General features: G+C 40.5%; 1 protein-coding gene across 2 annotated transcripts in view; it reads right to left on the reverse strand.

The window, feature by feature from the left end:
• Positions 1-347: 347 nt before the first annotated feature.
• The window catches only part of ELOVL6 (ELOVL fatty acid elongase 6), a 191,357-nt gene continuing 175,838 nt past the window's right edge, over positions 348-15,866 (reverse strand). For both annotated transcript variants that reach the window (XM_069743854.1, XM_069743855.1), the window contains one exon: positions 348-2,724. In XM_069743854.1, the coding sequence (XP_069599955.1) occupies positions 2,300-2,724 (425 nt within the window). In that variant the 3' untranslated portion in view covers positions 348-2,299. The remainder of the gene's footprint in view (positions 2,725-15,866) is intronic.

The raw sequence follows: 15,866 nt of genomic DNA on the forward strand, positions 1-15,866 counted from the left end.
TGGTCTGTGATTTCGAGGCGGTGGCATCCAATTCAGTGAGCTCTTTATAATAAACCAATATTTCACAAATGTTACTATTAGAGGCCAGTTACACGGCTCGAGGCTGGATGTTATACGCCTGTTGCAATGAAATTGAATAAAAATCTGAATTCAGTGATTAAGACGTGGGTCCCAATACGTTATTCCATATAGTGTAGACAAAAAGTTTTGTCTATTTAGTGACCAGTGTGAACATGCGCCTATACACTGCATGCATACCAACTTATATTCCAGCTCATTTCTTCAGGTTTTTGTTCCTTATAGTGTAGATCTACATTTTAGCTGTACAAAAACAGAGGAAAATTCTTAATCAACATTTGGCAAACTTTATTTAGTTTAGATGCACTAAAGCAATAAAAAATTGGTTGCAAATGTGAACATATTCTTTAATTGCTGGCTTCACAAGTTCTGTAACAGGTAAATGAAAACATTTATTAAGTAGAATCATGTCTGTTATTAGAAAAAAAACACTTCCAAATACTTTAACATAAATGTAAACTTTATTGTTTGTTACAATAGTGAACTGCAAGTTCTCCGCTTCATTCTGAGTAACCATTCAAACAAAATGCATGAAAACATTACGCCTTTTTTAAAAAAAATTTCCCCTACATGGGACACTAGATCGCCTCTGCCATGTCTACCAGGAAACTAATTATAAAAAAAGCAGCTTGGATGTCAGCACCATTAAAGCTAAATAAAAAAAAATAAAAATAAAAAACCCTTGTGTTGCACTTTTGCTGGAAATTAAAGATGCTTTTGAAGTAGCTAGGAAAGGTGCTTCTATATACCACAGGGTAGTACAATGATGACTGCATGTTTCCTACAGGTTTGTCAGTACCGTATAACTTACTGTACTCTGATGCATGATTGCCACCTCTAACCATTGTCTCTTCTAATTTGCTAATATATTAAACTATCTAATACAATTAAGACTACATTAAAACATTTAACATCAAGTTACATTAAGTGCTTCCTTGAAATACCAGGAAATTGTACACATATTTGGCTTCTCTGGACTTCGTTATAACAGACAGAACACTTTATGATCTGAAGAATATGGCTTTACAACAACATGAGCTCTCAAGTTTCATACCCGGGTATAGTGGTACCCTTCGCATGTTGGCCTGCTTCCAATGCACAAGGACATAGAAAAATACAGGAGACTGAAGGTAAGACAAGTTGTTTGGATTATGGTTTGAGATTGTTACATGAGGATTGTTAATCCATTTTGAAGGTTTAATTAAAAAAAACATTAGGTTGTAGCAAAGACCCTTTGAGTTGTATTCTCTATGTTTACCAGAAGAGGACACTTTAATCTTTTCTGTACTGCTCGATAAGCATATACAAAAGCACAGTGTTACCGAACTCACGCGCACAGCTCTGCAGTAGAAATCTGACCATTCAAAAAAATAGAAAACATGACTGATTTTAGGCTTTAGGCTATACCTATGTATAAACCAGACTTTTATAATGTCCCGGAGACCAAAACATTTGAATGACCTTAGTAAATAGTATTTTCTATCCACCCATCCTATGAGATATTTGTTATTTTAGTCCACAGGTAGTTCCACAGAGACAGATGAAGATTTGATATGTGTACTCTCCATGACAGTTGTCATAAGGAGGAGCTGGACAAGTCCGAAGTCAATCATGCTAGATACAAGATCTAGTGGATATGTACGAAAATTAAGGTCTAGTATTAATACTGTAGAAACCATCTTGGGCAAGTGGTTTGTTTGCATATTAAAAGAACCGCAGCTGGACATGACACACAACATTGGGCAAGCATCCTAAATGTTCAATTGTGTTTTTTTCTTCTAACTTGTCCACTTTATATCATTAAACCAATATATTAATCTCCTTAACCAAAAAAACAGGTTCTACTCTACTTCGCACAGCCTTTTGCTCACCCTCACATATTCTTGAAGTACATACCACTTTACGCGGATATCTTGTGTTGGGCAGTAGTAAAAACAGAGGTTTTAACGGAATTTAGTATTTCTCCCATGTGACCTGATTACTACAGAACGGTCTACGTCCCATGGCTCTTTGAAATACCAGTAGTGCAGTATGCACAGATCAGCTTCACTTTTAAGACAATTATTAAATATGTTTAATACATTTTTGTCTGTAGGATCTAAGTGCTTGAGATATGGTTTTCTTTGTGCCTTTGAATTATTTTCTTACTCCAAATTCTGTTGTGTTTTTTTCCTTTAATTTTCAATGACCCTGAGGTATGACTTGGCATTAGGTTCCATGGTTAATCAACCTTGGCAGCTTTTCTGGTTTTGGTGATATATGCTTCAAAGAAGAAGTGGCAGAAGAGCAAAAAGTAGCTGAGGTACATGATGGAGGACCACACAATGTTTTGTACATGGGATGGGCATTGTCCTTGCTGCATCCATGAGAAGACCAGATAATTCACCACACAGCCAATGATCATTTGAGTGATCTGAGATAACGTGATCAACATGGCAAATTTTCGGGATACCCTAAAGCCAGCTGCACGCAAGGCATAGTAAGAATACATTACTGCGTGCACTCCATAGTTCATGGTCATAAACCAACCTCCACCAGCTACCATGTCCTTGTAGGAGTACCACGAATAAAGTAATACTGTTATATGGTGATACCAGTGAAGAAAGATGAGCTTCTGTTTTCTAAGAATAATGAAAATAGTATCTCCTGAAAAAAATGACAAAAGAAAGAAAATAGGGTGTTAGCGTTAATATATATTTAAAAAAAATGCAAAGAATGTCAATTCAGCTCACCACTCCTGTGTTAGAGATAGGTATCTCAGGAATCTTCGACGGTAGACAGTCAGTGGTCTGAGTGGTGCACGGAGTATGCACTGGTCAAATAGCTCTCAATGGTCCAAAAGGGGATGTTCTCCAGAACCAAAGGAAAGTAGTTAAAACTTCGCCTTTAATCATATAGGATAAAAAATGGGCAGAATGTGCACATATTAAAAAAAACATACTGCTTAAGCCTTTCTGGTAGAAAAATCTATATGATTATATGAGCCTACATGATTAAAGGCTAAGAGTACAACCCCTTTTGGGCCATTGTTAGCACATATACATTATGAATGTAACAGAAATTAGAACTTGTGAAAACATTTGGGATATATATGGAAAGACCAAAAAATATTTAGTAGAGGAGATTCTTTTTATCTGGAAATGCATTAATTACAATGGATAATAACTGATAATTAGTATTAGAAATGCATTGATCATAATAGCAAATATGATAACTAGTATTGGAAATGCATGGATCATAATGGACAAAAAGTGATAATTGACATTCTGCCAAAGAAAACTTGGAATGTACAGTAACCTCTTACTCTCGCTGCAACAGTCATCATTGTAATAAACGTTCTCATGTCACCAAACACCAATAGCTGTAACATCAATCATATTCCGTATTATTATTACACATTAATAGGAACTGTCCATTGAGGATTATGTTGCAGTATATAGATATCCTGTATATATTGTTCCTGAATTGAGCTCTGCCTTATAAATGGGTTTGGCTTCAGTTCATATTGGAGTCATGACAACTATGCATTTTCAGATACCAAGGATATTATCTTATGATGGAGTCTGTCAAGTTTCCATCAAGTTTCTGGTATTTTGACAGTAGTGATAGAACTAGAGACTTTGCTATTCTTGCCAATAAAATTACTGGAAGCTCTAGATAGAATGAACATAACACATATATGAACAGAGCCTTAAGATTGTGGTTTTGTAGTTAGGCTGGGGCTACCACTGCGAATTTGACCACAACGTCTGTCACATTACAAACATTTTCTAGGTATCACTGCTACAACCCCTGGCAAAAATTATGGAATCCCTGGCCTTGGAGGATGTTCATTCAGTTGTTTAATTTTGAAGAAAAAAAGCAGATCACAGACATGGCACAAAACTAAAGTCATTTCAAATGGCAACTTTCTGGCTTTAAGAAACACTAAAAGAAATTAAGAACAAAAAATGTGGGAGTCAGTAATGGTTACTTTTTTAAACCAAGCATAGGGTAAAAATTATGGGATCACTCAATTCTGAGAAAAACATTATGGAATCATGAAAAACAAACAAACACTCCAACACATCACTAGTAATTTGCTGCTCCACCTCTGGCTTTTATAACAGCTTGCAGTCTCTGAGGCATGGACTTAATGAGTGTCAAACCATACTCTTCATCAATCTGGCTCCAAATTTCTCTGATTGCTGTTGCCAGATCAGCTTTTCAGGTTGGAGCCTTGTCATGGACCATTTTCTTCAACTTCCACCAAAGATTTTCAATAGGATTCAGATGCGGACTATTTGCAGGCCATGACATTGACCTTATGAGTCTTTTTTCAAGGACTGTTTTCACAGTTCTTGCTCTATGGCAGGATGCATTATCATCTTGAAAAATGATTTCCTCATCCCCAAACATCTTTTCAATTGATGGGATAAGAAAAGTGACCAAAATATCAACATAAACTTGTGCATTTATTGAAGATGTAATGACAGCCATCTCCCCAGTGCCTTTACCTGACATGCAGTCCCATATCATCAATGACTGTGGAAATTTGCATGTTCTCTCCAGGCAGTCATCTTTTTAAATCTCATTGGAACAGCACCAAACAAAAGTTCCAGCATCAACACCTTGCCTAATGCAGATTCGCGATTAATTACTGAATATGACTTTTATCCAGTCATCCACAGACCACGATTGTTTTTTCTTAGCCCATTTTAACCTTGTTTTTTTATGCTTAGGTGTTAATGATGGCTTCCATTTAGCTTTTCTGTATGTAAATCCCACTTCCTTTAGGCGGTTTCTTACAGTTCGGTCACAGACGTTGACTCCAGTTTCCACCCATTTGTTCCTCATTTGTTTTGTTGTGCATTTCTTGTTTTGGAGACATATTGCTTTAAGTTTCCGGTCTTGACGTCTTGATGTCTTCTTTGGTCTACCAGTATGTTTGCCTTTAACAAACTTCCCATGTTGTTTGTATTTGGTCCAGATTTTAGACACAGCTGACTATTAACAACCAACATCTCTTGCCACATTGCGTGATTATTTACCCTCTTTTAAGAGTTTGATAATCCTCTCCTTTGTTTCAATTGACATCTCTCGTGTTGGAGCCATGATTCATGTCAGTCCACTTGGTGCAACAGCTCTCCCAGGTGTAATCACTCCTTTTTAGATGCAGACCAACGATCAAATCTAATTTGATGCAGGTGTTAGTTTTGGGAATGAAAATTTACAGGGTGATTCCATAATTTTTTCCCTCATAATTGAGTGACTCCATAATTTTTACCCTATGCTTGGTTAAAAAAGTAACCATTACTGACTACCACATTTTTTGTTCTTGATTTCTTTTAATGTTTCTTAAAGCCAGAAAGTTGCCATTTGAAATGACTTTAGTTTTGTGCCATGTCTGTGATCTGCTTTTTTTCTACAAAATTAAACAACTGAATGAACATCCTCCAAGGCCGGTGATTACATAATTTTTGCCAGGGGTTGTATAACGCAGAGCCATACAAGTGAATGGGGTTGCATATCGATCCTGAGGGCACTACGACCTTGACAAGCAAGTTAAAAGAGGTCCAAATGCATTGGACTTTTTTGTGACTTGATTGTTGCAGTAAGATCGATGTTGCAATGTAACCCTTTTCACTTGTATGGCACTGTAATGTAGTAGGCAGCATATAGCAAACTTTGGTCACGCAACAGGTGTCCAAAGTTTTTGTGTAGTCCCAGCCTAACTCATACAACTGTTGATTAGACTGATTGTTATGATGCGGTGGTTTAGGAGCAACATGGAACGAGCTCTGAAGGAAGTGGTAACTGTACTGACCGCAGTCCCTAAGCTCAACACCACACTAGAAGTAGCCGTGGGATGCTCCTAACTCTCCCTAGGCACCTCGTCACCGCCTAAGAGCTAACTACCCCTAAAGATAGAAGCAGGAAAACTATCTTGCCTCAGAGAAAATCCCCAAAGGATAGATTAGCCCCCCACAAATAATGACTGTGAGTGGAGAGGGAAAAGACATACACAGAATGAAACCAGGATGAGCACAGGAGGCCAGTCTAGCTTGATAGATAGGACAGGATGGAATACTGTGCGGTCAGTATAAAACACTACAAAAATCCACGCAGAGTTTACAAAAAATCTCCACACCTGACTAAAGGTGTGGAGGGTAAATCTGCTTCCCAAAGCTTCCAGCAAGACAGAATTAATTCATACTGATAAGCTGGACAAACATAGAAAGCACAGAACGGATAAGTCCACAATCTGTGAACAGAAAAGAGCAAGCAAGAACTTAGCTTTGCTGAACTGGTCAGGATAACAGGGAAATCCAAAAAGATGTGAATCCAACCAGGAACCATTTACAAGTGGCACTGGATGAAGGAAAGAGCCAGGCATAAATAGCCGAGCAGAAAAGAATCAGTGGAGGCAGCTGCGACAGCTAACTCCAAGGAGCAGCCATACCACTTGAAACCACAAGAGGGAGCCCAAGAGCAGAACTCACAAAAGTGCCACTTACAACCACCGGAGGAAGCCCAAGAGCGGAATTCACAACAACTGATATCCTGTATCTTTAAAAATGTACCGTATAATAAATACATCACTACCCAAACAGAAGGAGGGATTATCAGCAACATTCTTCTATATATGTGGGAAGCTCTAAATAATAATTCATATTCAAGCTGGAACTTAAATAGTTTTGTTAGCATTAACCCCTTTCCGACACTAGAAGTATCCATATGTCCAGGTGGCCTGGTACTTACTGATCTGGAAGTATGGATACGTTCAGGCGATTTTGCACTCACAGATGCTGTGTGCGCTCGATTGCCGCCAGGTGTCAGTTGATTTTGACAGCTGACAACTGGAGCTCCGTGCCAGGAGTGGTCCCGCACCAGCATTTCGGGAGCAGGCAAAGGGAAGAAAGCCCCTCTGCCCTTGGATCAGAGACACTGCGATGTCATCACAAGGTCCTGATCATTGCCATAGTGTCCCTATGTCGTCACGACGACATACGGATAACCAGGCACTAGGAAGTTAGTTACCGTATTTTTCGCTTTGTAAGACGCACTGTATTTCCCTCAAATTTGGGGGGAAAATGGGGGTGCAGCTAACAAAGCGGATATACCGCTTACCGTTATAGGCTGGGATGAGGGTATCTGCTGCCGCTGCTATCCGCTGCTGCCCAGGGTGATGCTGGAGTCTCCGATGCTGCGGGGGGCTCTGCCGACATTTTGTGAAAGGCCAGAGCCCCCTGGCAGTTTGTCCATGCTTTCCTGTGCGACGGACTCCTGGAAAATGGCCACTGGAATCTCGGGAGATCAGATTTCAGCGCTGAGATCTCATCTCTCGAGATCTTGGTCCCAAGATCTCCATCTGCGCATGCGCCGCCACCCGGCAGCCATTTTCCCGAAGTCCACTGCACAGGAAAGCATGGACGAACTGCCGGGGGCTCTGGCCTTTCACAAAATGTCGGCAGAGCCCCCCCGCAGCACCGGAGACACCTCCGCAGTACAGGAGACACCCCCACAGCACCGGAGACACCCCTGCAGCACTGGAGCCCCTTGCAGCACAGGAGCTCCCCTGCAGCACAGGAGCCCCCCTGCAGCACAGGACACCTGCACACCCCCTCATCCCAGCCTGCAGCAATGCTCCACTCCTGCCTCCTCCAGCAGCGATTCTAGGACTCTGATCCACTGCAGCCACAACCCCCGGTAAGCAATAAGATGCATGGATTATAAGAAGCCCCACCAATTTATTAAAAAAAGTTTTTTTCCTATTTTTCTCCTCAAAATTTGGGGTGCGTTTTATAATCTGAAGCATCTTATAAAGCGAAAAATATGGTATTTTGCAGTAAAAAACATCTTTTAGTGTGTGTCGGCAGCTAAACATAAAAACCTGATATAAATCTGGTATCGATTTTATCACACCTACCCAAAGAATGAAGTTGCCTAATCACTTATAACTCACAAGGAACAGTGTAAGAAATAAATAAAACTAATTCTTCACATGCTTTTTATTTGTTTACTAGATTGTGGCCCGATTCTAACGCATCGGGTATTCTAGAATATGCATGTCCCTGTAATATATGGACAATGATGATTCCAGAATTCGCAGCAGACTGTGCCCGTTGCTGATTGGTCGAGGCAACCTTTATGACATCATCGTCGCCATGGCAACCATTATGACATCATCGTCGCTGTGCCCGTCGCTGATTGGTCGAGGCCTGGCGGCCTCGACCAATCAGAGACGCGGGATTTCTACGTCGATGCTGTGCCGGTCTCTGATTGGTCGAGGCCTGGCGGCCTCGACCAATCAGAGAGCCGGGATTTCCAGAACAGACAGACAGACAGACAGACAGACGGAAAAACCCTTAGACAATTATATATATAGACTAGATTGTGGCCCGATTCTAACGCATCGGGTATTCTAGAATATGCATGTCCCCATAGTATATGGACAATGATGATTCCAGAATTCGCGGCAGACTGTGCCCGTCGCTGATTGGTCGAGGCAACCTTTATGACATCATCGTCGCCATGGCAACCATTATGACATCATCGTCGCTGTGCCCGTCGCTGATTGGTCGAGGCAACCTTTATGACATCATCGTCGCCATGGCAACCATTATGACATAATCGTCACTGTGCCCGTCGCTGATTGGTCGAGGCCTGGCGGCCTCGACCAATCAGAGACGCGAGATTTCTACGTCGATGCTGTGCCCGTCTCTGATTGGTCGAGGCCTGGCGGCCTCGACCAATCAGAGAGCCGGGATTTCCAGGACAGACAGACAGACAGACGGAAAAACCCTTAGGCAATTATATATATAGATTCTGCCTCCCAAAGATTTCAGTAAGGCTTGGCTCACATTTACCCTGCGCTCTATGCTGAGTGCTTACACCGGGGTTTCCATGTAAATCTGTGAAATAAGTGATTCAGTCAGAACCCTCAGTGGAAGATTCCCTATGAGGCAGATGGAGGCACTGTGGACGCCGTCTGGCATATGATCTGGCGGTATTCGTCCTTTCAGGTGAAATGGCTCCTTACCCTCCAAAAGATATTCAGAAAATTCTGCACTCCAAAATCCAAATGCCTAAACCACATATAGCATCCACATGTTTGGCATGTCTGTAGCATCTCCAGAAGCAAGAGCTGGGCATAACATACTGGTCACTATAAGGTACTGGTCACCACAACGGCAGGTTGCAATTTTCGCTAAGCAACATTCACTGCTGCTGGTGTTAGGAAAACACCCATGGAGTCAAAACTGTCACTACACCTGTAGATAAATTCCCAAAGGGGTATAATTTAAAAAATGGGGTCACTCTGTATATGGAGTCCACAAACTAATCTAGGAAAATCTGCACTCAAGAAGGTAAATTGTGCTCCGTCTCTCCCCAGTTTCGACATGTGGCTAAGCAGTACTGTACAGCCACATATGGGGTATTTCCACATTCAGTAGAGATTGTGGGACATAATTTGGTGCTATTTTTACCCATTTCTTGGGTGAAAATGTAAAATCTGGGGTTAGAACAAAATTTTGGTGGTGAAAATGTAATTATTTTTTCTTCACTGCACAATGGAATAAAATTCTGTGACACTCCCGTGGTGTCAATATGATCACTGCACCCCTAGATAAATTTGTTGAGAGGTGTAGTTTGCAACATGGGGTCAGTTATGGGGGATTTTGCTGTGCTGGCACTTCAGGGGCTCTCACAGTGGGTCATGGCACCCTCAAACCATAACAGTAAAATCTGCCCTATAATATGGTGCTCCTTCCCTTCTGAGCTTTGCACTGTGCCTGAAAAGAATTTCCCGATTACATGTAGGATATTAGTGCAGTCATGAAAAAACGGACCTCAGTTTGTTGTAAAAATTTCTGCTATTAGCCTTTAAAAAATTAAACACTGTGTCCTAAAACAAAATTTTAGTGTTAAAGATGTAATTCATTCTTTCCTCACGGTCCAAATGTACAAAATTCTATGAGGCACGAGGTGTCAATATGATCATTGCATCCTTGATGAATTCATTGGGGGATGTAGTTTGTAACTTGAGTTTATATACGGGGGTATATGTTGTTGTGGCTCTCAGGAGCTCTGCCAATGTGGTATGGAACCCTCAAACCATTCCAGCAAAATCTGAACTCCCAATATCGCGCTTCTTGCCTTCTGAGTTTTGCACTGTGCCTTAAAAGTAGTTTTCCCCCACATATGGGTTATTGGCTTACTCATGAGAAATTGCACAACAATTCTTTTGTGCAATTTCTCCTGTTATCTTTGTGAAAATAAAAAAATAGGGGCTAAGATAACATTTTTGTGGTGAAAATGTGATTTTTTTTATTTTCATGGCTCAATGTTCTAAACTTCTGTGAAGCACCTGGGGGTTCAAGGTACTCACCACACATCTACATACATTTCTTGAGGGGTCTACTTTCCGAAATGGGGTCACTTGTGGGGGGTTCAAACTGTTTAGGTACATCAAGGGCTCTCCAAATGGGACATGGTGTCCGCTAATGATTCCAGCAAATTTTACATTAAAAAAGTCAAATGATGCTCCTTCCCGTCTGAGAACTGCCATGCGCCTAAACAGTAATTTTATCCCACATATGGGGTATCAGCATGCTCAGGAGAAATTACATAACACATTTTGGGTCCATTTTTCCTGTTACCCTTGTGAAAATAAAAACAATTTGGGTCTAAAGTTAAATTTTTGTGAAAAAAAAGTCAAATGTTTATTTTTTTTCTAACATTTCAAAAATTCATGTGAACCACCTGAAGGATTAATAACTTCTTGAATGTGATTTTGAGCACCTTGAGAGGTGCAGTTTTAAGAATGGTGTCACTTTTAGGTATTTTATGTCCCACCCCTCAAATTCACCTCAAATGTAATGTGGTCCCTAAAAGAATGGTTTTGTAAATTTTCTTGGGAAAATTAGAAATCGCTGGTCAACTTTTAACCCTTATAACTTCCTAACAAAAAAAAGTAATGTTTTAAAAATTATACTTATGTGTAAAGTAGACGTGCGGGAAATGTTATTTATTAACTTTTTTATGTAGCATATCTCTCTGATTTAAGGGCATACGGTAGTGTTTAAAATAATAGCAGGTCAATATGACTAACCAGATTAATCACTGTTTTGGGTATAAATTATATTACCACATGTCAAACAATTTACCAGTTGGTGCACTAGAGTCTAATAGAACCAACAGACTCAGCATTCATGATCTGCATGTTTTTGAGTCTGTGTATTAGAATAATTAATTGAAAGGGGGGTGTTCAAAATAATAGCAGTGTGGAGTTCAATTTGTGAGGTCCATCATTCTGTGAAGAAACACGTGTGAATTAGCTGGACCCAGGACATGGTACATGCATTTCTCCTTGAAAACTTGAGAAATATGGGTCGTATGAGACATTGTTCATAAAAACAGCGTACTTTGAATAAAAAGTTGTTTGGAGAGGGTACAACTTGTGAAGAAGTGAAGACAATAATAGGCTGTTCAGCTAAAATGATCTCCAATGCTTTTTAAAAATGGAAAGCCAAACCAAAGAGACGTGAAAGAAAACAGAAGACTACCATTGAAATGGATGGAAGAATAGCCAGAATGGCAAAGGTTCAGCCAAAGATCAGCTCCAGGATGATCAAACACAGTCTCAAATTACCTGTGAGTACTGTGACATTAGAAGACACTTGTGTGAAGCTAATCTCTTAGCAAGAAGTCCCTGCAAAGACCCACTGTTAAAAAAACAGACATGTACTGAAGCAGATACAATTTGCCAAAGAACACTGGACTTTAATCCAATAGAACAATTGTGGGATGACATAAAAAATTCAGTTTCTGAGGCAAAGCCAACAAATGCCACAAAATTGTGGGATGTAGTTCAAGCATCCTGGGCTGGAATAACAGTTGACAGGTCCCAGAAGTTGGTTGACTTTAAGCAACATAGATGTGACGCAATTCTAAGGCCATGTTCACACTTTGCGGTTTTTACCGCGGAACCGCGGCGATTTTGCCGCTGCGGGTCCGCTGCAGTTTCCATTGCGTTTACAGTAACATGTAAACCCTATGGAAATCACAAACCGCTGTGCACATGCTGCGGGAAAAACCGAGCGGGAACGCAGCGGTTTACAATCCGCAGCATGTCACTTCTTTGTGCAGAATCGCAGTGATTCTGCACCCATAGGAATGCATTGATCCGCTTACTTCCCGCATGGGGCTGTGCCCACCATGCGGGAAGTAAGTGGATCATGTGCGGATGGTACCCGGGGTGGAGGAGAGGAGACTCTCCTCCAGGCCCTGGGAACCATATTTGTGTAAAAAAAAAAAAAAAGAATTAAAATAAAAAATAATGATATACTCACCCTCTGAAGTCTCAGCGCTGCACGCAGCCGTCTGGTCTCAGGGTTGCTATGCGAGCACGGCCTGCGGTGACGTCGCGGTCACATGACCGTGACGTCACGAAGGTCCTTCTCGCATAGTATCTTTGGAACCGGACCGCCGCGTGCAGCGCCGAGGAGATCGGAACGTCAGAGGGTGAGTATATCATTATTTTTAATATTACTATTGATGCTGCATATGCAGCATCAATAGTAAAACAAGTGCAGGATTAAACCCGCAGCGGAACCCGCAACACAAACCGCAATAAATCTGCAGGGATAACCGCAGCGGGTTTGCCCTGCAGATTTATCAAATCCGCTGCGGGAAAACCTGCAGGAGAACCCGCAGCCCTTCCTAAAGTGTGTACATAGCCTAAAAAAAACTGTGGGTGTTATGGAAATTTGGTTTGGATAAATCTATCCCTGTGTGTGCTGTGGCCATTCCCAATAAGACTGAGTATTTTGAGCGCTCAAGGAATGAGACTGCACAACATTGTGACAATAACATTCCACCAATACTGAGTTTACATACATGGATTTATATTTGCATATAGAAAGGAGGTGGTTAGTTAATTACCATATTGTCTAGCTCCTCTGTTATTGGTTATCTAAATATATATGGAACATTGTGATTAATGCACATATGAATGCTGATTAAGCAACTAAAATGTAGCTCTCTGCATCTTTCTGCATCTAGGACAAAGTTGAGACATCTGATCATCACTTAATACATCTGGTGCTGTTTCGCTTCCTGCTGGAAATCCTCAAACAATCTGTCTGGCTTATATCAGTTTATTAATCAGTATATATTATATCAGTATTATAAATCCATGTATGTACAATAAATCATCAGTATTGGTGGAATGTTATTGTCACAATGTTGTGCAGTCTCATTCTTGAGCGCTCAAAATACTTAGTCTTATTGGGAACAGCCGCAGCACACACAGGGATAGATTTATCCAAACCAAATTTCCATAACATGTATACAGTGTGCAATGTTCCTATGCATAGAAATAAAAACTAGTATAAAGATGTTGTCATTATCTCATGTTTTTGAATACACTGCTATTATTTTGAACACTACTGTAAGAAGTCAAAGTTTGAAAATTGCAACATTTTCCAAATTTTTGCCAAATTTCCGTTTTTTTTTCCACAAATAAATGCAAGTCATAAATTTTACCACTATCATGTATTAAAATATGTCACAAAAAAACAAAACAAACTCAAACAGTGGGATCCGTTGAAGCATTCCAGAGTTTTTACCACATGTAAGTGACAATGGTCAGAATTGCAAAAATTGGCCTGGTCATTAACGTGCAAACCACCTTGGTGGGTGAAGGGGTTAAGGACCAGATGACTTTTTCATTTTTTTCTACCCCTCTTCTAAGAGCAATAACTTTTATATTTTTCTATTAACATAGTCCTACCATGGCTTGTTATTTACAAGATAATTTGTAGTTTTGTGTGACGGTATTTATTTTACTGTACTGAAAATCGGGAACAAATATCCAACTGGGAGGAAATTAATAAAAAAGAACCCACAGCAATTCTGCCTTTTTTGGGATTGTTTTTGGTTCTTCGTTGTAGAAATAACCTGGTAGCTTTGCCCTGTAAGTCAGAATAGTTATGGTAATGCCAGATTTCTATTGGTAGTTTTATGGTTTACTACCTAAATAAACTTTTTTCTTATAAAATAAAAAAAAAATAGAAAAATGTCCTGTAATCCATATTTTTATTGATGTCAGACGGAAAAGATAACATTTCATGTATTTACGGTACATGCAGCAACTGTATTATCTGGTGGACTTCCAGCATGCAATACTCATGCCCATCATGAGATATCACAAAAAAAAAAAAAAATATATATATATATATATATATACACACACACAGTACAGACCAAAAGTTTGGACACACCTTAAAGATTTTTCTGTATTTTCATGACTAGGAAAATTGTAAATTCACACTGAAGGCATCAAAACTATGAATTAACACATGTGGAATTATATACTTAACAAAAAAGTGTGAAACAACTGAAAATATGTCTTATATTCTAGGTTCTTCAAAGTAGCCACCTTTTGTTTTGATGACTGCTTTGCACACTCTTGGCATTCTCTTGATGAGCTTCAAGAGGTAGTCACCGGAAATGGTCTTCCAACAATCTTGAAGGAGTTCCCAGAGATGCTTAGCACTTGTTGGCCCTTTTGCCTTCACTCTGCGGTCCAGCTCACCCCAAACCATCTCGATTGGGTTCAGGTCTGGTGACTGTGGAGGCCAGGTCATCTGGCGTAGCACCCCATCACTCTCCTTCTTGGTCAAATAGCCCTTACACAGCCTGGAGGTGTGTTTGGGGTCATTGTCCTGTTGAAAAATAAATGATGGTCCAACAAAACGCAAACCAGATGGAATAGCATGCCGCTGCAAGATGCTGTGGTAGCCATGCTGGTTCAGTATGCCTTCAATTTTGAATAAATCCCCAACAGTGTCACCAGCAAAGCATCCCCACATCATCACACCTCCTCCTCCATGCTTCACAGTGGGAACCAGGCATGTAGAGTCCATCCGTTCACCTTTTCTGCGTCGCACAAAGACATGGTGGTTGGAACCAAAGATCTCAAATTTGGACTCATCAGACCAAAGAACAGATTTCCACTGGTCTAATGTCCATTCCTTGTGTTCTTTAGCCCAAACAAGTCTCTTCTGCTTGTTGCCTGTCCTTAGTAGTGGTTTCCTAGCAGCTATTTTACCATGAAGGCCTGCTGCACAAAGTCTCCTTTTAACAGTTGTTGTAGAGATGTGTCTGCTGCCAGAACTCTGTGTGGCATTGACCTGGTCTCTAATCTGAGCTGCTATTAACCTGCGATTTCTGAGGCTGGTGACTCGGATAAACTTATCCTCAGAAGCTGAGGTGACTCTTGGTCTTCCTTTCCTGGGGCGGTCCTCATGTGAGCCAGTTTCTTGGTAGCGCTTGATGGTTTTTGCAACTGCACTTGGGGACACTTTCAAAGTTTTCCCAAATTTTTGGACTGACTGACCTTCTTTTCTTAAAAGTAATGTTGGCCACTCGTTTTTCTTTACTTAGCTGCTTTTTTCTTGCCATAATACAAATACTAACAGTCTATTCAGTTTTGTATCCACCAGACTTCTGGTCAACACAACTGATGGTCCCATGTTATGACCTGGTGGTTAGGACAATAATGGACCTGGTGGTTAAGAGCACACGGAATGACATGATAGTTATTAATCATATAGGACGAGCTCTGAGACGTGGAAACTCTGCTGACCGCAATCCCTAATCCTATCACACACAATAGAAATAGTCGTGGATTGCTCCTAACGCTCCCTATGCAACTCGTCACAGCCTAAGAAACTAGCTAGCCCTGAAGATAGAAAAATAAGCCTACCTTGCCTCAGAGAAATTCCCCAAAGGAAAAGGCA

The sequence above is a fragment of the Ranitomeya imitator genome, chromosome 1, assembly GCF_032444005.1.
Source record: "Ranitomeya imitator isolate aRanImi1 chromosome 1, aRanImi1.pri, whole genome shotgun sequence".
Lineage (NCBI taxonomy): Eukaryota > Metazoa > Chordata > Amphibia > Anura > Dendrobatidae > Ranitomeya > Ranitomeya imitator.